The following is a 27,368-nucleotide window of genomic DNA, read 5'->3' on the forward strand; positions in this document are numbered from 1 at the left end:
CACAACTCTTGCACGAGAGAGAAAACAGGACTTTGATATAATTTCTATTCTTCTTATCTGGCTCCCCACACCTCAGGGTGGGAGTGTTTCCAACCTCTACACAGCTTCTACTGCAGCGTACACATACCACTGTAACAGCAGAAAAATACTAATTTCTTTTTTGGCAACTACTAGAAAATTCTTCACCCCCTCCACAGCACAGAAAGCTCCTGCTTTTCTAACAAGCTGTCTGTTAGTCTGCTCTCAGGACATGAGAATCAGACGTTTGGGGCATAAGTACTATTCTGTATGAAGACACCATGGCAGCAAAAAAGAAGAGGTACGAGAAACCATAGTTTGAATAAGAGAGTCCAGAGGATCTTGGTTACATATTACAACTCACAAAATACTTTAAGTCATTTATCTGAGACTTGGATCCTATTTTGGAAGGCAGTTGAGTATTACAAAGCTCTTTTAGACACTGTTTATTACCATCAAAATGAAATATGAAAAGCATTTTCTGTTAAATCCAGTATCTGGACAACTCTTACAACATGTACCCTAAATAAACAAAGTAAAATGGTATTGCAACAGCTAGAAATAAAATTGTGTGTTAACACTAAAAATAAAAATAGGAAAAAAATTTTTACTGCACTAATGTATGTTTAATCCTTCTAAAAATAAACTTTCAAAATAACATCATCACAATTAAGTAACTCCCAAATGTTACAATGCAAGTGGCTACTCCAGCCGTCAGCTGGGACCCTCGCGTTGAAGACTACTTTTAGTTTTACTGGAGCAAACATTCCAACCTTCTCAGCAGAGAGTTCTGCAGGCCCTAGCAAAGATCACAAAACCCACAAAATTTCTATGCTACTGTTTAAGAACAGCAGCATCCACAAGGGAAGGGGGGTGGGTGAAGATAAATCTAGACACAGTTGTTTTCTCTTTAAAATTTCACCTTTTTTTACTAACCACTACAGAAAACCTAAACCAGTCTCAAGACAATCTTTTCTCCTGCCTCCAAATAATTTCGCTCTGCCACCTCAGTCATCGCCACTTTTGTCAGATCCCAGCAAATTACCGGTTGGTGGTCTCGCTGTTCTACCCTGAGCTGTATTTTAATTAGTCAGAGCATTGAGAAAAGATTATTGTACAAATATTGGCGAATCTTCAAACAAGAGTACACGCTGTCCATTTTATTCACAATGAAAAAGCTCTTAAAGAGATTTCGATAAAGATTTGCCTCCTGCTTGCAGCCTACATTTGTAATGTTTATATAAGTGGGGGATATAAATCTTTTTCAAATGAACCCCACAGTTTTTAAACCAGCCTTGTTATAAACTGCCTGTTTCCGTTTTGCCTGCCTAAGCAAGCAATGCAGAGCCTGCTCGGGATAGACTGGAACTAATTTAATGTGCTCCAGGTTTAATCCCCATCCTCCCGGCTTTTACTGGCAGATTTTACACAGAGGACTACTGCTGACTTTAACAATGATTCATGTGATAAGTGGGTTTTGATTTGTTTTTCCACATCAGAAAACATGCAACAGAAACGCCACCAAAATCATTTTAATAAAACACGACCGATCTGGAGCCAGATTTAAAAAAAATAAATAATAAAAAATTAAACTTTGACACAAGAACTGCTTCTCCGCGCTCAACGGCGCTTCGACTTTATTAAGGTGAATTACTAGCTTGCTTTACGTGAAAGAAAAGCCCGTGGACCTCTCCACTCGGTTTGGAAGGAAGCCAGCGCACGCTCCCGCACATCAACACACCGGGTCGCCGGACGCGACCCCGTTATTAAAATCGCCGAAGAGCGGGACAGAAGCAAACCCGCCGCTTGCCGCCCAGCCCGAAGCGGCACCACGCGTTTCTCTCCCGCACGGCTGGAAACGAGTTCAGCCACGACGCTGCTCCTGCCGCCCTGGGCGGGCCGGGGGCGGCGGGGCCGGGGGCGGCGGGGGCGGGTTGGGGTCCCTGCAGGTGGCAGTGTTGGAGCGCCGGAGGGAGCAGAGCCGCCGCCTGGAAACCCGATCCAGGCTGAAGGTCAGCCTTCTGCAGCCATCAGCCGAACATCAGGAAAATAGCCCTACGGTACCAGGGCGAACATGCTTCTTCCCCCCCCCCCCCTTTTTTTTTTAATTTTTTACACTCGCAGGAGGGAAACATGTTCGTTAGCACTGAACACCGAAAAAGGGACAGCATGTAGAGAAGTAACATACGTTTATTTTTTCAAAACATAGGTGAATTACTGACGCAGAGACCACATAGATACTATTTTGCAATCATCTTCTCGCGTACCAAATTCCTTGCTCATTTACATAAACCAGATGTTTCTCTGACAAACCAAATTCCTCAAGGAAAAAACAGGAATCGCTATATACTTCATGTCCGAAATGAAAGATGATGTGAATATATGGCACCAGTGTTCCATTAGCTGCTGAAGGCAAACGTATACATTAAGTTTTTTTCTATTTAGCAGAACTTCTGTGAGGGCTTAGGTGATCCTTGGCATAAGCGTCAGAAAAGGAAAATGAAGCCGCTTCGATTATATTCACTGCCTTCAATGGCTTTCACTCCCCTTGGGGAAGCCGGCTAAATTTCTTTGCCAGATCTTGACACTCAAAACTAGTGTGCCGAGTGGACGAATACTCCAAAACCAGTGATCCGTACTCCTCATTCTTGCAGGAGAACTGGCTCCTGGAATCTTTCTTCCCAGTACCCCATTCCCGGAGGATTATGAGGGGAACAAGAAGAATGATTATTTAACTATTTTAGTGATCGTTTAAAACTTGCAAACTTTTGGTACGCATGGATAAAGTGAAGGACATGGGGAATACCTATTTGCTGTTACCAAAAGAAGAAACAGTAATGAGAAGGATTTTCTAAAATCTCTTCAGTTACCCCTAATTCTTACTGCTTTTAACAAAAAACAGCTTGCTAAATTTCTAGATTATGACAGGAACAACAGTATTTTACATTTAATCTGAAAGGCTAAATTCATGGAAGATGCCTGAAGGTTATACTCATTACTCACCTAATCTTCCAGAACATACCCTTATCTGCCAAACCCTTCCAAATACATGGATCTACCAACTTTTGGTGTGGAGCTATTAAAATCCTGGTAAGAAGGGCAAATCCTCATCTTGAATGGCACAGAGCAACAGAAAATTCACAGCAAAACATTCAGCCTGAGAATAACTAACAGGTAACTTACCAACAACCAAACATCAGGAAAAGAGTGAGAGTAAGGTATAAAAGCCAGCATTTTACACCATTCTCTGCAAAGAGTGCAGGTACAGCCATGAAATTTAGAACAGGCTCTGAAGCTGCAGCTACGAATATAGAAACAGCACAGCAAAGGCAACTTTGATGACGGCAATGGTAAAACAACAAAGAAAAGTAATTTCTTCATTTGCAATTTCTTTTTGGACTACTGGAATGTCGAAACTTGCCCTGTATCCTGAGATCAAGGTATCAATGGGATTTGCAAGAGCTGGCCTAGCTTTGAGCAGTAAGCAGTTATCAGAAACAGCACAGCCATTTTCTTTTCTTAGCCCTTCTTTCCAGTGCAGGCTAGCAATTACTGAGCCAACTGCAAATTAACCAAGAATTGTTTCTAAAGGACCACTCCGCTAATTCTCATTCTTGAATTAGGTCACATGTTTTACTGGCCCCCAATCTCACCTAAAAATATCATGAACTTAGAAGACAAGGTTATTAAATCTCAATGTCCAGCCACTTGAGAAAGGTATGCGGCAGCTTCAGTAAAGTGAAATTGAAACAAAATACCCCAGAATGATACGTTACACTTAACCTTTACTATTGGTCCTTTCGAGGGACACTGTGGCCCTAGAAGAGCCGTATGGCCCTAGTGCACGGCAGCCGTGTTTCCCTCCCCTGACAACAGCAGGGCGCTGCCACAAAGCCCACAGTTCTCACATCCAAACGCTCAATGCATTGGCTGTTGGGAAGGGTCTCGCAGACTACTGTCAAAACAGCCACGTCCACAAAATCTGTGTCTCCAAATCCTCTGTACTTAAGTCCCCACTTTCTGGCAAGAATGATTACATGAACATGATCACGTATAAAAGGATAAACATCTATCCGCACACTGAGCCTCCTGCCAACACAACCAGAAAAATTGACATGTGTAACTTGGGAAAAAAAAAAAAAGTTAAAATACTATTTTGGCTGCATCCCTCCAGCACTGTAAGCTGCAACCAGCAGCGAGCCTTCGAAAGACATTCCTCCAAAATCACAAGTTCTCAACTTACAAAGTTCTCTCCACATAAAATAACGTGTCATTGTCATATGCTGACAGAAATTTAACTCAGTCTAGAATAGCTTTCCCCCTAAATCTTATTATGTAAATAAATAAATAAATAAATAGCTAGCATGACTGGTCCACCATTTCAACACAACCAGAGCAATTCTAAGTCAGCATTTATGCCTCTCATTTTTTTTTTAATTAAGGGGAAAAAAAATAAACCTCTCACAGTATCTATTGAAAAGATCACTCACATATTTTGTTCCCAACACTCATCAGTAATACACACTAATTTCCAGCAGAGGTTCACTTTACACATCTGATATCACAGGAGATGGCTGAACCCAGGCCCACAATTACATAATTAAATTCAGTGTTTTCATCTTAGAGCAAGGACCAGATTGACAACACAGTGAAGCAAAAGCCCTTATCTACACAACTGATAAACTAAGCATGCAAAAGCTCAAGAGGTTAGGGGGTAGCCCAAGCTCCCTTCCTACTCAATCTCTGACAATTTGGCATCAATTAGACCCCTAAGAACCAGACTGATACTCTCAGCTTACTTCGTATGTGCCATGAACAGCTAGGATGTAACAGTGCCTTTAAACCAGTGATCTAAAACTACAAAATTTCCTTGCTTATTGCTTGTCAAAAAAAAGTGTCAGACTGATTCTTCCAACCATGTGTCTGATGTTTCTCAAATAATCGGTAATGGTCATTGTCCAACTGCAAAATTCATGACACGCTGCTTTATCTTTTAAATAAAGGTGTAGTTTGCCAGCTCCAAAACTGACTTCACAACCTCTGGACTTCATACTGCTGGTGGAATTTTAGTATTATTTCTACCACGTCTCCAACTTGCCAGAACTTTTATATTTAAAGCTATCAGCTTATGAAGAACAAACCTCTATCTCAAGGGATATTATACAGAAACTTTGTAAAAAATCATGGTGCAAAATATAAACAGCTGTAAAAATTAAAATATCAAGTCAATTTTCCTGACAGTACATAATTGTTCCCTAGAGTGTCTATTTTGTTCATAATAGGCTGTAGATGTGTGAAGAACTGAAAAAGAAACTTCACGTATTTTTCCCAGGAAGTTTTTCCCCAACAGATTTTTGTCAGAATGGCCCTCTTGGTCTGTATAACATCCTTTGCTTCTCAGTCTTCCGTGCCTGCTACATTATTCAGCTGGTAGACTGGTGAATTATGAGGTTATGAATAACATGATGTTCAGTATTTATATGAAGGCTACACTTAGAATGTTTTTTTGGAAGAAATGCAAAAGCAGTTTGCTTCTCAACAAAAAACTAAAAGCACATGCTGAAACAGACGTGGAGGGATAAGGGATGACATCCACCAGCAGTGACAAGCACTTGGAAGTTCTGCAATGGGTGGGGAAAAGCTGGGAAGGGCGGCAATTAGAGATGTTTTGGAAGAAGAAAGAAAATTTTTTGGGTGAAAGTTAATTTTTACTGTGCCAATCACAATTTAAGTTAAATTCAAGATTATTTTTCCTCATTCAGTTTATGATCTCATCTAGTCATCAAGGATGATTGATGATGTTTCAGGATTTGGGCCTTGGCCAGTTGCAAGTAAAAGGGAATTATTTATTATTCTTTAGTGCTATGCTGCTGCCATTAACTGTATCCCACCCCTTTTTGTTTACAGCCTGTCACTGAAGCCACAGCTTTATTTTAATGTGGTGGAAGCTCTTGTCTGGGGTTGATAGTGTAAGTGATCTAGCAGCAGTCTTGCACAATGAGCATCACTTTGCACAGAAAGCACGCAACCTTTACTTCTGAAATGATCCCTGCCGCTGCTCCAGACAGGATTGTCTACTCCTATTTAAATGTGGACATAAAAGCCATACTTGAGCAATGGGCACTATCATTTTCCTTGTGGTAAAACTACATTTATTTAATCCCTTTAAAAACAAACAAACAAGAAAATTACTTTGACCTTTGCCTTGGCGCAAGGATTCTGATTTGAAATGTGTATTACATTTCTAACGCACTGTAACTGTGTCCAGCTGAACTGGGTCAGATTTATGTGCAATTATGAAAAAAGGAAACCAAAGCATTTCAGTTTTCATGTTTGTTAGTATCAAAACATCTTGTAGCGGCATTAAGTTTTGAATGGAAACACACAGAATAATAAAAAAAGAAGATAACTGGAAAAGGAGTGGTCTGCTAAAAACTGCATTAAGCAAATAATATGGACTTTCTCACTTGCATTTTTTTCCTGGTTTAAACTATTCAAAAATGTGTTTGAATGTCCCCACTTTGGCTGTTCATAAGCCACAGGGAGGGTTTTTTTGCATGAACTCTTCAACCTAAGAGTTTTAGCAGAAAAGCTTCTTTACAAGGCTTAATTAAGAGCAGGTTTAAGTCGGGGCCCTCACTCACTCTGGTTTTTATTTTGGCCTTCTCTCTGTGTCAGAAGTCAAGTCCCAAAAGAGAAATGAAGTTCATTATTGAGTCAGGAGAATATTTTCTCCTTCATTCTAAGCCCAACTAAACATGTTTCAGGTTTGAGTTTGGCTTTAGGTATCTCCAAATGAGATTTTATATTATATGCACCTAAGGGTGAAATGTAAGAAGATGCTAATCATGATTTTTAACTTTGCCCTACATAATAAATAATGTGTGAAAAGCACACTGCAATCTCCTTTGCATGCAACTGATTTGGTACGGGGAACCATATATTCTAAACAGATGGTGTTCAGAATGAGTATACTTCACACCATGAGAGGTTCACGATAAATGCAACACATGATCATGAAGTGTGGTAAATAGTCATGCAGTCACACTATAAAATGCATTGAGCAATGTATCAAACCAGAAGGGTACTGACAGATCTGTAGGAAAACATTCAATTTTTTTCAGAATGTTTTTAGTAGTAATTTATTGGTGACTTTTTATGTTGAATACTATGCTAGCAGTTTTTAAGGCATGCTCTTCTCAAAAGCAAGATCATATTTTAGCATAAATAACTATAAAAAAGAGGGTTCTTATTCATCCCTAAAAATGCAATGGTTTTCTTCCTGCTGCCCCTTTTTCCCACATTGCCTAGCCTAATGAAAGTGGCCGTTAAGAGATACACATCCAGTACAGTCCATTGTGATTTCACCACAACAAGGATGCATGGTCATTCTGGTGCAAGGAACAAGGACCGATAGTCAAGCAGTTAATCACTTTAGTTAACAGGAAATGTATTATGTTATCTTTGGTGATTTTGTAACTGGACAGTAGGCACAGCCTAGTGCATCCTGCTTGCAACCAATAGCAGAAGCAGATGCAAGAGCGTGATACTTGTCATAAGCATTTCTAAGAACAAAAACGTGGTGATGTTTTTCAAAAGGCCTTTGAATGTTGACCAGATGTGGAGCACATGTGGCCCTTGAATGTGAGAGAATAATGCGACAATAAAGTTGAATCAATACAACATGTGCCAGTAATCACACCAAGATGACATGCAAATGTTTTAAAAACAAAAATATGTAAATTATTTTTAGTTCTTCAGGACAGAAAAACAGGTCACCTGGTCATCCATGAATTGCTGTTTCCATTGTCATTTGAGAGCCCATCTGCATGAAATGTGTTGCTCCCTCTGTGAGACAGCATCTAGCATTTGTATTTTTACGTAAGAAATTCAGTTCCCGTGCCACTGCTTACTGAAAACATTTAAGAGTTAAAAGATTTAAAGGTATCCTCTGCCTCTACATGTTTGATGAAAATAAAACTCCTATGAAGAGCACATGCAAGAAAAGGACAAGATAACTAGTGCCCAGCAAGAGTGCTTTACCCATGTCTTAGAACTGCATACCCTCTTTTGACTTAGAGAAGGGAAGCAGGATGAGAAAGGGCACACTGCTCCATGCTTATCTTTACTTGTCTAAGTCCACCCATCAGATACTAAAAAAATCATTCATTTTCCAGTAGCAATCACTTCCCATAGAGATCTTGCTCAGGCTATGGATAAAAACAAATGCACACAGTGACAGGCTACGAAACAATTTCACAGAGGCAACCAAACCATTTGCAGATGCTGACATTTGGAGTTCAAACTGATAGCCTTACACAGGTTGAATTAATACAGAAAGAGCTTCATTTTGTGTAGCTACAAAAACTGGGTGAAATCAGAACATGAAGCAAAACATTGAAGTTTTGCATCCTGCTAACAGACTTCTCAGCTATTATGTCCCCTGAAATGCATAGTGGCTTCCCGATCTACACATTCGTTGCCACTGCGTGCACTCAGACCCCTGCCAATTAAATGTTGGCGCATGTGCCTTCAGTACATTCAATCTCTTCTCTGCAGCGAACGAGCAGATAAAACTAAAACAGTATGTAGACAATGAAAAACTTTGCCTGCGTCAGTGATTGACACTCCCTTGAAGCAGCAGCAGCTTACATTTTTGTGTATCTTCTGCCATCTCTGCAGATGCAATGAAAAGATGTAGTGAACCATTTCCCTCCAACAGTATGTAGATTCTCAAACAGCCTTTCTTCCCAGGGGACACAGGAGAAGCAGCATCAATTTTCCAATAATTCTGGCAAAAGCCAATCTCTCACCAAGACAACCTTGGAGAAACCGTAGATAAGGGAACACAGAAGGTGCTACCTGAGTTGTTCTAAAGATCTCCAGAACTACTGTGGACTACAGGGTACTTGAGTGTTGTGTATTGACTCCTTGAGTACTGAGTATTTTTTGAGTAATTCCAGAAATGAAATAACATGGACAGAAAATCCATCTGCATTCTGGGGAAAAACCTACAGAGGGGAGGCAGGATAATTCCATTAAGACAAGTGAGAAGGTTCAGAGAGCTTTTCACTCGGCTTTTGGTACAAGAACATATATTTGAAATGTATTCCTGTGTATCATATAGTCACAACCAGAAGACTTACACCCAGCTAAGGCTACTGTCCATTACAGATAACGGACTTTAGGTAGTGGTACATGATACCAAGAATTTTAGCTTTTTAATTATTTTTTTTTTTATTCTGCAAGTAAAGACTTTCAGTGTTTTCTCATAACTGTATCTCTTAAAACAGATATAAGAATGAATGCTTTTTAAAAATGTACTTTCAAAACCAAACAGAACCAAAACAAATGAAGCCAGTGACAGCCTGGTTACCAGGGACATCATAGCCATTTTTAAAATATCTGTTAATAAAAAGGCATTTGAGGACCCATGCCAGTCTCTCTTGGGGAACATTTATTTTAACCACACTACGATCCTATTGACAACTGAAAAACAGTATTCCGAGCAGACATATTTAATAGCTACAGCATTTTATAACCTCATTTAACACAGTGCCTACATCTTCCCAAATTTAACCGTGTTATCTTTGTTCCTGTGTTGCAGAAGAATACTGGGTTATGAAATTCAGAGGAAACCAGATACATGTTTAAAAACTTAAAAGAAAACACTCCTTTTTTTTTATCATAGAAGAACCCTTCTGCTCCGTTCAGGAAAGGCAGCAGTACTGTGCGAGGGTAAATCAGATGAAACTATGGAGTATGTCTGAATCCTTTGCTGCCTATGGCTTAGCAGCTATTTCACTTTCCCTAGACTTGGGGATGGGTGGGGAAAAAATACTAGAAGAGAAACTGATGGATAGAATTAAGTCATATTTGGAGAGTTTCTCATCTCTGGCACATTACCTTTTCTCTTTTCTTACAAATGCCCTTGTTAAAAAGAATTTGAAACTTTTCCCCTCCCCAGGCAGAGACCCAGACTATCACTAATTACTTATCTGTTACCTACATTTTACTCTCCTGAAGGATAAACCTACATCAATCTGACAGTTGTGCTGAATGGCAGTGGTTTATGGACTAAGCCATTTATTTATTCTAACTACAACCATATGTTTTAACCTGCTACAAAATTATGAAATACTTCCCATTGATAGTCCAAGTTAGATTTCTATACTGAATTGCCTAATGTGAATGTACAGCATTTCTGTACTTCAAACAAACAGAGTGAAAGGAGGTAAATAGCAGTTAACTGCATTCATGCCTTATTAGACACAGCTGCACAAACGGGCTGTCGTACTTCATTACAAAATACTGTAAAAGTGTTATGTGTGTGCGGTGCTCTTCTGCAGGCAACATGACCACTCTGAGTTACAGGAACACTCACAGAACCACGTGCTATTTGATTTAAAGGCACACAAAGGAAAACACCCTGGGATGGGGTGGTGCAGGGGGGGACATCCAGAGAGAAATTTCTTTTTTTCTCCTGTGCCTACTACATTTTTAATTAACAAAGCATTCTAATGGAATACATGAAAGAGTAAACACAAAGAAAACAATGCTACAGAAGCCTCAGAGTAGGTAAATGCAGGTAATTTCTAAGTACGGAGCAAGTATTTCCTTTTGCTTTTGGGGGTGGGGCAAATGAGAAGGAAGCAGTGTTGTTACACCAGCGTGTCTTGTATCAGCCCTCACGCTACTCCGTGCTGAGCTGGGAACACCACAGCCAGCAGGCAGCCTCCAGCAGAAATCCACTTATGTCAGGCCTATGGCATGCTGACTTTAATGTTCTTGTACCCAAATACGTTGCCATGGAGTGAAACAGGCAGGCTTCCAAAGAGGTATCTTCTTAGATCATGAAAGTCTCTAGAGAAACTTCATGGCAATGAAAGGTAACTTAGCTGAAGAGACATGAACTGGAGAAAATCTAAAGAAGGAAGACCACTAGAAGAAATCTCTCTATTTCCCAAGAAACCTCAGGAACATGTGGGAAACAATTACTAGGACTGAGTCATTTGTCCGTTACATATACCTGTGGGACAGCAGAGGTAGTAGTAACCACTTTGATTAAATCCCAATATTTTACACCTCTCCAAGAGATTTTGATTTTAAAAATCATTCTTCATGACCTACTGCAGAGGTAAAATTCCACTAAGATTTTGCTGAGTCGGCACGTTGCCTTCAAACAAGACCTGCTTTCCTAATCTAGACAAGGAGAGCCGACCCTGCCTTCTTTACTGGAAGTGAGCAAATGATATCAAGCAAGTCTATACATCTGCAAACAATGATATCATAATTTATAATGAATAAAAATCTACCATGGCTCCATAGCTGGACTGGGCCACAATCAACTAGTATAGTACTGTCTCTCTGTGTAGCTTCCTTTGGGGGTGGGGGTTTTCAATGAAAACATGGCCAACAACAACGCAGAGTTTTGGGAGTTCTCTAACTCACTGCCGGTTCAATTTCACCAGGTAAAAGATAAAATCTTAAGTCAGGAAAAGTAGTTAAGCCCTAGACCACCCTGATCTCGGCTGGCCTGACAACTCGGAAAACTAACACCACCTTGTTTTCCATCAAGTAAGCAAAATCAAATTAAGAATAAACTGACTTTCCTACTGAAAATAATGGTTTTAGGAGAAATATCAGCCTCAGAGTTTGAGCACGGTTGTGTCTTCAAAGAGCTTCATGACCAAGAACAGATGACGCAGACAGAGGCAAAAGCTGCGATTTGAAGGCAGCAGCCAAAAAGACATGTTTGCACAAGCACATCAAGACTCACCAAAGTTTATTTTTTTGCTGGGGCAAAAATCCTTTAGCATATTCTGCGGGACACAAGACAAATGGAGAGGCGAGGCTTACAGCTAGGGATCGGTACTGTGCCAATGGGGACTATCTGCTTTCCAGGTTGGGGCTGACTAACACCCAGACAGCCCAGACTGTGGGAAAAGGCAGTTCAGAGAGCACCTGTATGTCTGTGTATGTACCCTGTGCCCAGAAATGTCTGTGATCCAAGGAAGTGTGTGGGCCAGTGGAAAGGGAAATATGCAACTCATTAAGGTGGGGAGACAGAGGGAATGCAACGTGGCAGCCCCACTGTTAATTTTGGATATCGCCCACAGTAAAGTTTTCATTAATTTTGAGTTGTGTTGTTTCTACGCTTTCTCCTTGCCAGTTTGTAGGAAATAATGAAGTATAGTCTCCAAAAAATGAGGAAAACTAAGCTGACAGACTAGTATAATCACACTCAAAAACAGAGATACAGTGCTGGCACCATCAAACTGGTTTGCAGATAAGAGATTTGATAGGTGATTTGCTGCCTTTGAGCTAACAACCACAATGATAAGCAGTTCCTACGAGTAAAGGTCTCACGACAGACGCTGTGCTCTGTGGTGTTGATTTAGTTATCATTATTATAACAGTACCTGAATTTTACCTAGGGACAATACCTGGACTGTAAAAATAAGGCAGTGCTCATTTCCTTAAAGATTATAATATAATTGGTGAAAGCAGACAAAACCCAAAGGTAAATGCAGTCCTGCTGTGAACCTATAGCAGAGGCAAAATTAGTTAGGATTATTAGCCAAGAAACCTTATGTATCCTCTTAAAAAACCCCTTTCTTTTCTAACCTAGATTCTGACAAGCTGAGTGAACCTTCTTGACTGAAAGCATCCAAAAAAATACACCAGACAAGTCTTTTTATCAAAAACCATGGGTATAATAATGAAAAAAATGGATAAAAAATAAAATGCTAGAGCACAGAGCCACCTACCTTCCCATCTCCATTCATATACCACTTTGCCTGTCCAGTAACACACAATTAACACCAAATTAATGAGCTTATTAGCAGAGACTAAATACCACAATAACACACTTGATCCAGTACTCAGCAAAATCTTGCCAATTAACTTGTCCATCAGAAGGCTGATGAACGAGCATTGCTAATGGGATTTCTGTTGTTAAGAGGCAAAAAGATGAACTATGGGAATCTGTACTCTTCCACTGCTTACCTGTGACCACAGAAGCCACACCTAAAAAGGCACCACTTACAGGTCTCTGCCTCCCAAAATATAAGATGCTGCTGCCAAGAGTGCTTGAATCCTCCGCTTTATTAGATCCAAACTAGTGCATGCCATTTTTCTGCAGGTTAAATAAGCCAAAAGATTTGCCCAGTCCATTGGAGACATTTCTCATGTTTTTGGAAGAGTGTTTTGGTTTTTTTAAAAAATATTTCACATATGACTCAGCCTGTCTTGTGCAAATAATAACAGAAAGAAGTAAGCTAAATTTTTTGGTGAGGGTGGCAACAATCTCCTTAAGAAGTAGAGTCTGGAAAGCAGATCCTGCCACTAACGCAAATCAGGTAGTACACAACTCTCTAGCAACGGAGCAATGCAAACAGCAAAGCAAGGGCTTGCTGGGAGTACACGCGACAGAAGCTTTGCCTCTTAGAGCACAATTATCTATGTAAGAGTAAATGGCGACTCACTCAATATTCTTAATATTGTGCCTCTCCGCAACTCCTCCACATACACTGACAGGGAGTGAGGGCATCTGCCTTTCAGCCTGGTTAATGTTATCTTTTACAGCAAGTAAGCGGTTAATATTACATTTTAAGGAGAAAAGTCACAGAGGAGAAAGAATGGCAAGTGACAGGCACAGCCGTAGCTCCACACAGGGACTCCCCGGGGCTGGTGAAGGGCTCCGGCTATCGATGGTGATGAGTGTTCATACGAAACTGAGAATCATGCTACCCTTCTGCAACATGGCCCAACCAGATATCAACTGGCATGTAACCTCAACATGCATCTCAAAAGACAACTGGCAAGAAAAAAGCTATTAATTGTTTAAACTTCTAACAAAATAATGCATGCGTGTGTAGAGGGGGTGGTAGTAGTTTTTTTGCTTTCCCCCCAAAGAGCTGGCTCCCATTACAATCATTTATACATTGGGATTCTTTTATTTTACAGTATTTTGGTTTTGTACATAGAACATTAATTTAACAGTTCCCATTGACTTAATATGTTTAGCCCCTTCTTCCCACAAGGCTTTTTAAGTTTTATTGATGTGGACATTTGTTCACTTAAGAAAGCCATTTCTTTATTAAGTAGTCATTTTAGAGGCTCTACCTGACCCTTATCTGGATAGAAGATACTAGCTCTTTCAGAAGACGAGGGAGGGAGGTCTCTCCTTTTTAAAGGAGAGCCACAATGGCAATACTTTGCAATTTTTCAGACCAAGCGCAAACACATTTCTTTGACAAGAATACAGAAAGATACTCTTAACTCCCATGTGACATGGTAACTCCACTTAAGATATTTTAACTCCTTGTCAGACAGAGTTAGAAAAACTTAAAACGGTTTTCTTTTGACAGTTTAATAAATTGTCAGTAGAAATAGCTTCTGTTCACCCTCAAAGTATTTATTTAATGTTAAAACAATGTTAAAACAATCCCTACCTGTATTTGATTTTGCTTTCAAAGTAATCTGACAAGAGCATTCTACTCACAGAAAATTAGTTTGACTAGAAGAATTATATAGACACACACAAACATAGAGTAGAAGAATTTTTATTTGTATTTTTATATGCATGCACACACGCACATACGTATCTTTCTTTCTGAGCAAAACTAGTTGGAATGTCTTAATTCTGGCATGTCAAACCTTGGAAATGGTCCATAACTTTGCTCCCCGAGAAGATGGAATATGAATTGTAACCAATAATGCCCTCCTCTCTGGAGTATCACCGGTGGTGCCCAAAGCCAAACACACTCAAAACAGCTCATCACTTCCACAAATTTAGTCCACTGTTTCACCTGTACTGCTGTAGCATGAGGTGTCCCCAGCAGTTTAGGGCTCTATTTTATAGAAATGTATAGAAAACACATAAACACAACTGAATTCTTGTTAAAAACAAGGTATCATGAACATAAGAGGCATTCAGCAAGCAACAGAAATTAACTGAGACCATGTGAGGCAGGTGACAAGAAGCAACATTATTTCAGGGCTTGTATACACCAGTTTTTAAGCAAGGCAATAAAATTTAACATAAATTTTATGTAGAATAAATACTTGCAAAGTTAAAAATATCACATGTATAAAGGCAGAATCCAAATGGGTTTACATGTTCTCGAAACAACTCCCAGTTTAAATGGAGCAAGTCTGACAAACAGATGGTTAAATAAGAACTTACTGTAAATAATTTGGAATCTTAAGCAAGTGATTGCTGCAGGACTATTTTCTCTTCAGAAGTCGTCAACAAATTACATTTGATTCTCTAGCTGTGTAAGACAGAACGTGTAACAGTGTCCAAACTGCATTCTCATCCAAAAGGTACCAAATTCCAGAGGATGACCTCTGCAATCAATATGGTATCGTGTAAGACTCCCACCAACACAATTCACTCCATATGTAACTTTATGTTGAAAAGTGACGGATCTAATTTCAATACTTTTTTTTTTTTAATATAACATCTCTAATTTCAAGCAACTAACATCATGGGTCTTCTTACCAAATACTGTTGCAGTATCTCTTCTAAAAAGATTTACTGATCAACATCGTAAGCCACCAAGAAGACAATTTACTGCACAGAGCTGCGCTACATAAGTATAAATTACATGTAGACTAAAGCAATTTAAATAATAATATCAAGGAATGCCACTGATCTGAATCTATTCTATGTAGAAATAAAGGTCTCACTACAGCTGAACTATGAATTATTCTTGCAGAGCAAGAGGAATTACTCCAAAAGCTTTTCTATTTCCTCACTGCTTTGTATCAAACTGCTTGCTTTGGCAGGCCTGAAGCCCATGCTTAAGCTTTTGGTTTATACCAGTTCAGAGTCAGTAAATGTCACCTAGTAACTACTGTACCCTGTAGAACAGTTGAGCAGCCTGAAAACTACAGTGAGTTCTAGGCAGGGAAAGTCTGCAAGCTGGTGTCTTAGACTTTCCAAATTTATTGGCATGGGGTCCTGTGCAGGCATGCGTATGTGAACAACGCCTACCAGATTCTGCAGTGAGCAAAAGTGCAAATAAATAATAATGTCTTCCTTGATTAAGTAATGTGTCATGCGTACCCTGCATTTGTAAAAATGGTAGCGAATCATGGCACAGGATAGAATGGTTACTAACACCCTAGCTATTAGATCTTGCTACTGAAACATTAACTACAACGTAAAATACTCGGCTGTATTGCAGTTTTTCCACTACTTTTTTTGTGAGTTTGCACTCTACTATTCATAGGAGAAAGAATGATGTAATTTTATTAACCTCATAACCACTTTCCGCCAACAGAAAAATAAAAACATTGGAATGACTATCTGACATGAAATTTCTGTTTCTCTTAAAAACATGTCTATAATTTCTGTTTCTCAAGACACAAGGGACAAAAAAAATAATCTGTCTTCTGACAAATTTTACAGCACCAAAATGAGAAAACAGAAATAGAATAAAATACAACTAATTAGTATTTGGAACTTTAAACATGAAAATACTATACTGTCAGGAGCTCTCCATGTAAATATGCGTAATATCCACCACCAGAGTATCTGACCTACTTATGTTATTACCAGGACGCCAGTAAAAACTCCAGATACTTTTGCTAAAATATTACAGTGTTCTCTTTCCTATGATGGCAAAGCTTTGAAAAAAGAATGGAAAACAACCTGTAAAATTTAAAAAAATGACCACGTCATCCTCTGAAAACAAGTAGAAGGTAATGATTTGATAAGATATATCACATATTCTATACTGAATTCACACACAATGACAACTTTGATTTATAGGTAGATGGCAGCCCATCTTGTAAGATCTATCTTTGCTTGTTAATCGGCATTCATTTTTCTAAGCAGTCAAGGTGATGTGCAGTGTCCACCTGTATGTTCTTGGCAGAGACTAGAAGGATAGAAGTAACACACTATTGAGCTAGGTAGGCTGATTGTGAGCTCAAATCCAAGAGCAATAGGATGTGTGTGAAGTTGTGGTACACGTTGTCAAGTCAATTGAATAGCTGGCCTCAATATCTGCTAGAAACATGCCATTTCCAAACTCACCGATGACATTTCTCCCAATCAGCAAGGCACTTACCTCATAGACAGTGCAGGACATGAAAGGAGTCAAAGCTCAGAGGGGACATGGTCCCAATTCAAGTGGCTTTAAGTCTGAGAAGTCAGACAATTCAAACAGGTTAAAGCTGAAAGGATTTTAGCTGGATATGCATCATAAAGCTAATTATAGCCAACCAGAACAATATAGCCCCCAGTTTACACTCTGGTTTTTCATCTATAAATGAAACTGTGAATGTGTTGGGGATTTTTGGTTTTGGTTTGGTTTTGTGGGTTTGTTGTTTTGGGGTTTTTTTAGTATGACCTTTAATTCCAATTACTCTTGAGATTATGTGACATTATTCAGCATCACAAAACAAAACTTTGACAGTACTGAGATCCAATGGTAGCATCATGGCTTCTAGGTCAATGCTGAAGCTGTTTAATTTCCCAGTAAACCATGAAATGCTGGTCAGCAGGTGCAAAAACTCTGTGCCACAAAAAAGCCCCAAGAAGCAACAATCCCCTCCCCAACACCGTAATAACAAGGAATTCAGTAATCTTTCAGATTTCCTTACTTTGGGCAATGCAGTTATTTTAAGACAACAGTACTGGTACATTTGCAGTTTTAAAATGAAGTTTAGCTCAGACAACCCAAAATGGAAGAGAATGTCTTCATCCTAAAGAAGAAACACATCCCTCCCCTTTTTGGGGGAGGTCAAAATAACTGTTTGCTTTCAACAGTCCTGGTACAAAAAACCTGCCTGATAAAGTATGAGTTGTTTGTAAGGAATAAAGCAAGAAATATAAATAATATTGTGGAAGAGATTTTTCTTTGAGTTATTACTAGGCATTATATGTTACAGAAAGGGATCTACACTGGGAAGTTTCTACCATGGGATCCAAACACAGTATGCACAGGACCTGGCATTTCAAATCCACTCAGTTTAGCAGAAAGGTTTGCATTTAAAAATGTGCAGCAGACAATTAGCTATGGACAAGGTGGAATGAGCCTTTAGCTGCCATGCAGTGCCAACTGATACAACTGTTGCCAGAATTTTCTGCCATTGCTGCTACACAGAAATGACAGCACTAAGAGTAAAATTTTTAACATGATAATGTCTTTGCTCACGGCAACTTACAGGAACTTGGAATCAACTTAAATCCTCCCCTTCCTCTTCTGTCTCACTCCAAAGTACAGCAGCAGAATTTTAAATTGCTTGGAGAATGTCTGTTTTCTTTGGGGGGAAATGCATTTCAAGTACTCCATATGTTATTTGAGAAACTCAGTCTGATAAAGTTGCTTGCACTGAATAAACCCCAACCTTGGGATTTAAATGGATGGGGCTATTAATAAAGTAGACTACTACTCAGTATGAGAAGTACTTTACTCTTAAATCTTGAAAGCAAGATTATGCCAGAAGGATGCAGCCAATTCTAAGAGAAGGCATCCAACCTGGGGAATTTCAGAGCAGTACCCTTCACAGGGCAACTGCACCTTCCCTTGGGGCACATTATGCCCCCATTCACACTGTCTACTGCTGCTGAGTACTTTTAAACTGAATTTGGGGGCAGAAATCCCTGCTCAGTGAATATATGAGTAGTGTATGTTAAAAACAACGAAAATATTTTTCCTGTCACAGTGTCACACTTTGTTTAAACTCTGGAAGAGAGCTGCTCTTCATGTGCTTTTGTATTTCATGGGCCTCTGCTGCTTAATAAACCTTTATGAAAATCATAAATTTGAGAACAGGGGATATAGCTAAACAGAGCTGAAAAGAATGAAGTGACAACACACTTTCTTACTTTCTGTTACATCCCTAAATTTTAAATCCTTACTTGAAGGAAATCATGGCAGTCACATGAGGAATACTGGGGAGTTGCAGGCAGTGTGGTGCAGCGTTTAGTTTGTGCTCCCCTTCCCACCTACCAGTTTTATGGATGGTCAGAAAGAGGACCTCAAGAGAAGGAAAATACGATGGGATGTGATATCTCCTTGGTAAATACAATATACTGTTTCAACTCCAAAGCATTTAAAACTTCTGGGTAGTAAAAACTCCATTATGTGCAGAGGTAGAACAGCTGAACACAGAGAAAACTTGTGATCGACAAGATGAATCATTCTGATGCATTACTCTTAACCCAGCACATGATCCTCTTTCCTTTGAGGTCAAGACCATGATCCCATCACAACCCAGTTTTGCTCTCAGATCATTCATCCATCCCAGTTAAGGAGAGGACAACTCTGTAGTAAGTATGCAGCTCCACTGACTTTCAGCAGACTTCTAGTCAAAACCAAACTTCCTTGCTGGAGGTACAAAAAACTTACTGAGACAACATAGGTCTGAAAAATGTAGCTACAGATCTTTAATTATGGTAAAATAGTGGAAATGGGCTCCTTTCTACCTCTATCAGGCTATTTTTAGAACTAAGTACCTGCAATATCAACTGAAAGGAGTGAATCAAGGAGTGAAGAAGAAAAATGGAAGAGGTTATTCCATGTATGAGTTAGACTAAAGGTTTCATGTCAACAATGTGTTTTTTTCTGAAAAGCACAAAGTAGACTAAGCAGAGAATCATGAGACCCATCAGAGAGATCCAGCAATGACAGCAATTCCAAAACTGTGCAGATTTATTTTTGGGGGAAATCTGAGAATTCTAACACCAGCTGTTTATACTGGGTTATCTCCTTTGGCATCAGCTAGAGTCTGACATGCATCCATCAGTGAAAACTCTAGAATTCCTACGTTGTCCTTGTCTAATAATATTACTCCCAGTAGATCTTTCACAAACAGTTGTCTTCTATGTGGTTCCAATATAGGATAGTAACTACTTTCACACTGAAACAATTACTTTTTATTGAGGATTTTTTAAGATTTATTATTTTAAAATACCTGAAACTTAACAATTTTACTAAAGAATTTCTCAGTAGTACTGCTGAAATAAACTACCATGGCATCAATTTTAGTGCAGAGTGCTATGTACCAACCATTCACAATGTAATGTCCTAGCTGATTTTTTAAAATAAAAATATCTCTGATGTCTTCTGGGTCTCTTGCTATTTTGCTCTTCCTACAAACTCCTGTCAACAGATCAGAGACAGGCCATGTGCTCAGAAGCAGATAATGCATGTCAGACTCTGTCTTCAAAATAGAGTCAGGAAAAGGATACATGCTGTACAGATTGTGTAATTCAAAATAATTGTTGTTTGAACTACTGAAAATGAGTATGTGCTTAAGGAACAGTTGCAAATGTTAGCCTATAAAGTTTGCTTTGGCTAACACGTTTTACCTTAATATGATGGGTGGAAGGCAGTGGGTATAATCCAAAGCCACCTACGATTACAAGAGTGCTTGTTATATGTTTCTTTTTTGTGAAATGTATAGTTTGGTTATTGCTTACCTCTGTTTTTCCACTCCCTGGTGATTTATGGCATGGGTTTTATATAGGCAGATGTCTGTTGTTGTGAAAACAATGCTGAGCTTGCAGCTTTATTTTGATTCTAAAGCTGGACTGGTTTTAAGATGGAACTTAGCCAGCTTCTGAGAAGAGCTATGTGACATGAGTCACTGCAGGAGGGAGAAGGGGACTATGGGCTGTCAGTCCCATGCTCCACAGTCCACACAAACCAAAGGATGGCTGCAATGAGTCCTTTTACCTGAGGTGTGTTTGTTTCTTAACTAGAGAAAGAAGGCTTTCTATGTTATTAAAAAAATATTTCAGTCTTACCAAGAGAGAATAGGTTTTTTAATTAATGTAGACAAGAGCTTGCTACTATTTAAGTTTTGCATTTTTTGCCCTCCAAATGACGCAGAAATTCACTGATTACAAAGCTATGAAGTATGGGTGGAGTCTTCTCAAAGCACCAGGGATAATATCCTGCTGCCAGAGATCATGGGGAGAGTCAGGTTCTTGATTTGTTTTCAACATCTAGACAAAGACAGCTAATTGTTACAGAAGAAGTATCTGGTTTTAGTTGAGGTCCACACTATACACTTCACTTATTTAAGGCTGACTCTAACTTCATTAGAAGTTAGCTCATGAAGACTTGCCTCTTGCTAGGATTTCAGAAGATGGTTACTCTAAAACCAATACAATGGCAGAAGAGACAACACAGAGAAGAAAGTTTTGAACTTTCCTTGATTTTCAGCAGCAATTAACTGTATTAGGTTTTTAGAAATACTCTTCCTTTGTTTGGTACATCTCCAAAGGTTAGTAGGATAGAGTTCAATATACCACTAACTCCTAATTTCCTGAGAGAAATCCAAGAGTGATACAAAATGGTATGTAAATAATACTGTGGTCACCAACAGGATGCTGTAAAAAATGTGGTGGTGGGAAAAGCTGAGGGTAGATGACAGCTGTGAGCAAAAGAAATCTCACTCTCTTCGTGCATGGAATTTCCTACTATGCTTTCATCTGCTCAGTAAATTACACAGGATTTACACTCACATAGTAACAAAGTCCTCTCTGCAATTGATTCTGCACATTACCTCAAGAAACGTCTTCAGACTGATAGCGATAACAGTAATAATAATAATCCCATCCAAAGCTAAAAGTTATATCATCTTGGAATTTCACAGAGATGTAAAACCATCACCCAATTCAGATTATTTATGTACTTCACCTTTAATGTCTACCCTTTTGTTTATAAAATTATTCTTAGACAAAACTATTAAAGATTAACTCTGTAGGTTCCCATTCCTTTCACCACTTTGGCAGCAAGGAACAGTTTTTTAGCAAAATATCCAACACACTTCTTCATAAAAAAATACAACCTACAGAATTTAATGGGAATTAAAAAAAATTAAATAAAACATTTTTACTTAGGTCAAGTAAGTTCATGTAATATGTACCTGCAGAAGTAATCTCTCAAAGGCAAGGAAGTTGTCCCATTTGGAAGTCTGGGGGTGTTTCAAAGTCTGGACCGTGGCCAGCACAAGCTGTAGAAGACCACAATGGTTCTCCAAAGCTTTGAGATTATTTCTGAAAAGCTGAATGTATGAGCTGAGCTGTTCTGGGGTGACTCTGCCTGTGGAAAGGAAAACAGGACACAGCATTCAGTGGTGGCAAATACAAACCTAGAGTTTTTAAATTATAGTGAATTGGTTATAGAGAACTTTAGAGGCTCTCTCCACCGTGGGCCTGATCCTAGATTCACTGCAATCCCTGGGAGCGTCAAGCTGCAGCAACAGGTCAGGACAAAGACTTACTTCATCCATGAATTGTAGCTTAAAGTATGTGGTATGGCAGCTATTTAACAACACACAACAGATGCTGACATAAAGGGTAATACTATTTTTTGTTTTCAGACATAGAGGAACATTCATTTAAGCTAGGGAAATAATACATGACAACTACTGAAAATGGTTGATCCTTCTATTTTTATCAAAAGTCCAATGGAAATTTGTGAGCCTTTTACTTCACACCAAACCCACACCCTCCAGCCACTTCCTGAGGGTGCACTTTTGATCAGTGTTGACTCAAAAAATAGAGATAATGTTAGTGATTCAAGGAACTGTTTTCTGGAGCTGTTCTTGGAAAGGACACTTCCAAGGCATGACTCTTCAGTTTCTGAGATGCAGTAAGCATAGCATGATTTCATCTGTTATTTGAAAATAAGCACCCTGGTGCCCATACATTGGCCTGTAGATCTTTCCTTAATAGAAGAGCATGAGGGGAGTCATTCAGGCTACACAAACACTACAGAATTAGCAGTTATTCCATCTAACATTGAAGTGCCAGCTAAACTGCTCAATCAATTTATATTTTAGAAGTGATCTGTTCCAGGGAGGAAAGTCCATAGTACCTCATCTGCCCCAAGAAAATCATCACAGGCAATCACACATGCCATCAACAAGCAAGGAAAAATGGTGTCAAAACACCATCCTAGTTGCAAGTCTGGACTGAGATCCAGTCCAGAGCTGTTTCATGGTTCCTGGCAGCCTCTGCCAGTAACGAGTCATCTTCCTCAAGCAAACCAGACCTAAAGAACCAGGACACGTAAGATGGAGTGAGGAGGATCCTTTAACTTAAACAGGACAAGCTTTGGTGCCAGGAAGGCACTAGGCTGAGCTGACGCTAGGTGGTTCACAGCTTATACCACTGGTCATTTTATTCAGTACTTTTCCATAAGGGAAAGATCTTGTAAGACTGCCACTGTGTTTCTTCTCTGTGTTTGGCTGTATCATCACTTTACAAGGCTCTCCATCTGCCTCCGTCTTTTCAGTATCATATAAACGGCAAATAAATGATTCCAACAGTGAATAAATGTTGAAAGCACTTTCTCTTAGTTTCAGTGATACCAAGGGCAGTCTTTGGAAGAGCATTTAGATTAGGGAAAGCTGCTAAATAAAGCAAAAACACACAGGGTCTTTATGTGAATTTTAACAGAAAGCATCAAACCAAAAAGTCAGCAAATTAACACACAAATCAAGCTGACACCACTCAGTAGGCCAGAGAGTTGACAAAAGGCTTCTACGGTTAGCCCACATAGGCTAAAACAGCAACCACAGCCATGTGTGTTTTTAGACTAAACACTGGAGCTTTCAGTCTTGTTATATTTCTTTTAAAGCTGTGTCAGGCAGATTTACATGGTGATTTGAAAATGTCAGTCCATGATGCCTTGCAGCATACCTTTGATAATGACTGCATTATTACCTATCGCAGTCCTGATATATTGTAACGTATTCAAAATCTGATAACTTGCTTCAACTGAGAAAACATGAAGTTGCCAGCCCTTCCCTCATATAAAACAGTAAAATGTGAGGGCTTTCAAGACTTCTGATTTCAATTAAAAAAAAAATAATTTTTCAGGAGTTTTGTTCCATATTGTCCCTTGTGAAAGTGAATCCAGATGCAGCACTGATCAGTCTGAGATCCATTCAGCACCATTTCAGATAAACAATCAAATTCTTTCCCACTCTCAGAGTACTACCAAAAGAAAGTCCAACATATATGTAAACATAAGTGAAATCCTGACCTTAGCAAGTCATTAACAAAACTTACATTGGCATTAAAGAGTCCAGCATCTCATCTGTGATATTTACAATATCCATGGAATCACTCGGATCCAGGGTTCAAGAGTTCCAGCCAATTTCTACACAGAAACCTCCCTGGACAGCTGGCTGATAAATATAACTGTTCCAGTAGATGAGAAAAGGAATTTGGGAAAGTGATTGGTGGTAATCAGGAATTAAATGACTCTTCCTGAGGCCTAAATCCTCATCACCTTCCCTGCTGCCTGCTCACAGAGGGAGATTTCAGCACAACAGACTAAATTTAATCTAATTCCAACCCTATCAGCCCTTTATTTTTTTAAAGTCCCTCCGCTGTTTCAAGTCCTTTTATGTTGCAATGTGGCAGACAGGTTCCATGAAATCAGGATGAGACAGATGCCAACCACACCATCATGTTTTAGGTGTCATTTCGTTCTTCTAACGCAAATCCAGAGATTCACAGGCAGAAGATGGCAACTACTGGCAGAAAGGACTGTAGTGTAAGCGTCTTGTCCTGCTCTCTTCTCCTCTTCCTGCTCCAAACCCTACACCTATGCATAGCCAGATGTCCGTGTGGGCACCGAAGTCTGGCTTGTGAGGACCATGTTATGTTGACAAAGCACTTGATCATTTTTTAATTCCTGGATGTGGGAAGAAGTAGTAAGACCTCAACCACCCTTAAGAGATTTAAAAGTACTGATAACCTTTCTTGCACAAACACCAGGAATTCCATATTGTCTGAGAAGTAACCTTTGCCATTAATAGTTGTCAAGCGTAGTGTGTGTGAAACAGGTACATTTATCCCATACTGCGTCAACAACATTAAACCATGATACAGGACTTGATAAAAACAACATCTACTGAAAGCAACATTAAAAAAAATGTTTCAAAGTTTCATGCCTCTGCCCAAGTCAGCAGAGAGGATAAAATGCGTAGGTAGTGACTGGGCAGTCTCTCAGTGAAACTCAAAAGTTAACAGAATACAGGCTGATGGGGAGCAAGGAAGGAAAACAGTAATGCTGATAGACTGATGATGCAGGTAGTGCAGGAATTAATTCAGCTAAGAAGCTGTGAATGGTTAGTTAGGAACAATTAAAGTATTTGTGCACTAATGCAAGAATCTTGGGCAACAGAACAAAAAAATAGTGTAGGAAATGAAACTGAACATTACGGAAGTAACATAAACATGATGGACTAGGTACCAGTCTCACTACTGAAGAACCGGTTCCATCCAGGAAACACTGAAAAGTCAGGGTGATGAAGCAGCTCTGTATTTCAGTGATCTGATAAACTGAAGATTAGAAGGAAGAGATAACACAGGCTAGGCTAGGCTAGGCAAAGAGAAAATTAGTATTTATGTCTAAGAAATGGTGAAAATTAGCTACCTTATTAGTCTGGTGTCAGGGATATTAAAAGCTTCAGGACAAATATCCAAGAAAAAAATACCTTACATCACAGAGAAAAGTGGGATAAAATGCAAAGTACATTTATCAAAGAATATCATGTCAAACTGATATGTAACCAATTAATAAATTAATTGTAATGCACATGGATTTAGCATACCATTAACTACGCCATAATCATATTTAAGAGGGAAAAGACTAGGATTAGAAGAATCATAAGATATCTAAGAAACTTCCAAAAGTAGATGGCAGGTAACATGCAATAGAGAAGTACTAGCATATAGAAAGAAAAGGTAAAATAAGAGTGTGCTTGTGTACGCACATACATATTTATAGTACAAATTTTGGTACTAAACAGTGCCAAAATGAGTACTGTCACAAGGTTGTGAAACATCATTAATATGGTGAAAGAGCAGAAGGCACAGCTGGATTGCTTTGAGCACTGGACTAATGTAAGCGGGATGAAATTTAACAGTACAAAGTGCAAAATTATGCATTTTGAGGCTAGGATAAAAGCATCTGCTGTACATTGGGAGTTAAAACCTGGAAATGACAGAAGGAGGAAATAATGTCTAGGCCTCCTTATTGTAAAAAAGCAGGTACAATCCATACTAGGTGATACAGTTACAGTAAAAACAGGGCCATAGAAATGCCTCAGTACAAAGTTTCTCCTCCTGAAGCACTTCATGCAGCTCCAATCATCCCCATTCCTGGACGTTTAACTCAAAATTGTGCTGCATGCACAGAGAGGCTACTATAATGATTGGGGGACAGAGAACTTAAGTTAGGAAAGCAAAATAGAAATGCCTGGCTTATATGGGCTCCCTGCCCCACCTGGAAAAAACAGAGATCAATATCAATGCATGAAAAATGTTTACATTAAGGGTCAATATTGGTACTAAAACTAATGGGCATAAATAAAGTATGAATATATTTACACAAGACATTAAGAAACATGTCACTGTATCAATCCATCTTCCAGTAGTGGAGACAAGAGTGGAGGCAAACAATTTACTTTGTTCTAAGGTGGGGTTTGATGTGTGTCTGATGAGCAGTTGCATAAATGCTCGCAAGACTTAATTCAATACAATTGGCCCCCTTCAATCCTTCACTCTTACAATAATAAATTTGCAAACATATTGGGACATAGAGATGTTGAATTCCATTTCCAACTTTCAAGAATTCAGGGCAGATTCCAAAAGAACTACAGATCACTTTTGCCAACTTTTAAATTACAGAAGCTGTACCTTGTATTTAAAAAAAAAAAAAAGTAATTAATTGAAATAAATTATTTTTTGTTAAATATGAAAGTAGCAGCACTGAATACCAATATCTGCAACACTACACCATATAGAAAACGCACAGTTAATACTACATGCACAAATGATGATGTGTACAGTTAGACTGAAGGGAAGAAATAATTCTACTACTAGTAAAGCAGATCACTCAAGTTAGACATATTGGGGCAGAAATTACCAGCAACTGATATTAAAGGTCTGTCAAAAAACTGGTTTTGACAGTTTTGACAGACTTTCACCTCAACAGTTAAACAGAAAGTTTACTGGGCAAACCACATTTGTAGAGATCAAGACATGATTCCACAGTATGACTTTTTTCCATTTTAAATTAATGCTGCAGTCTATGTAGTGCAATGCAGGCATCACTTCAAGAAAATAATTATTTTTCAAGACAGATTTACTGGTAGAAGTAAATTTTTAAAATTCAGAATCCCAAAGTGCATTTTTTTCTTTTTTTTTTTTTTTACATAAAGATTTATGGATGAACGAGGTGTCTAAAGAGCAAAGGTCAGAATTATCAATGTGCTGTTCCAAACTTACAGTCCTCATTTTTTCATCTAACATTTAGCTAATTATCTCCATAGGGACAAGAAAACAAGTAAAGAGGAAA

The 27,368-nt window shown here is 38.9% G+C and overlaps 1 protein-coding gene across 1 annotated transcript in view; it reads right to left on the reverse strand.

Annotated features, from left to right (window-relative positions):
- The window catches only part of SCFD2 (sec1 family domain containing 2), a 205,059-nt gene that overhangs the window by 128,967 nt on the left and 48,724 nt on the right, over positions 1–27,368 (reverse strand). Inside the window, exon 5 of the mRNA XM_010574566.1 lies at positions 21,916–22,091. Coding sequence (XP_010572868.1) covers positions 21,916–22,091 — 176 coding nt within the window. The remainder of the gene's footprint in view (positions 1–21,915; positions 22,092–27,368) is intronic.

This window comes from Haliaeetus leucocephalus, unplaced genomic scaffold (assembly GCF_000737465.1).
Source record: "Haliaeetus leucocephalus isolate CR32 unplaced genomic scaffold, Haliaeetus_leucocephalus-4.0 Scaffold439, whole genome shotgun sequence".
Classification (NCBI taxonomy): Eukaryota; Metazoa; Chordata; class Aves; order Accipitriformes; family Accipitridae; genus Haliaeetus; species Haliaeetus leucocephalus.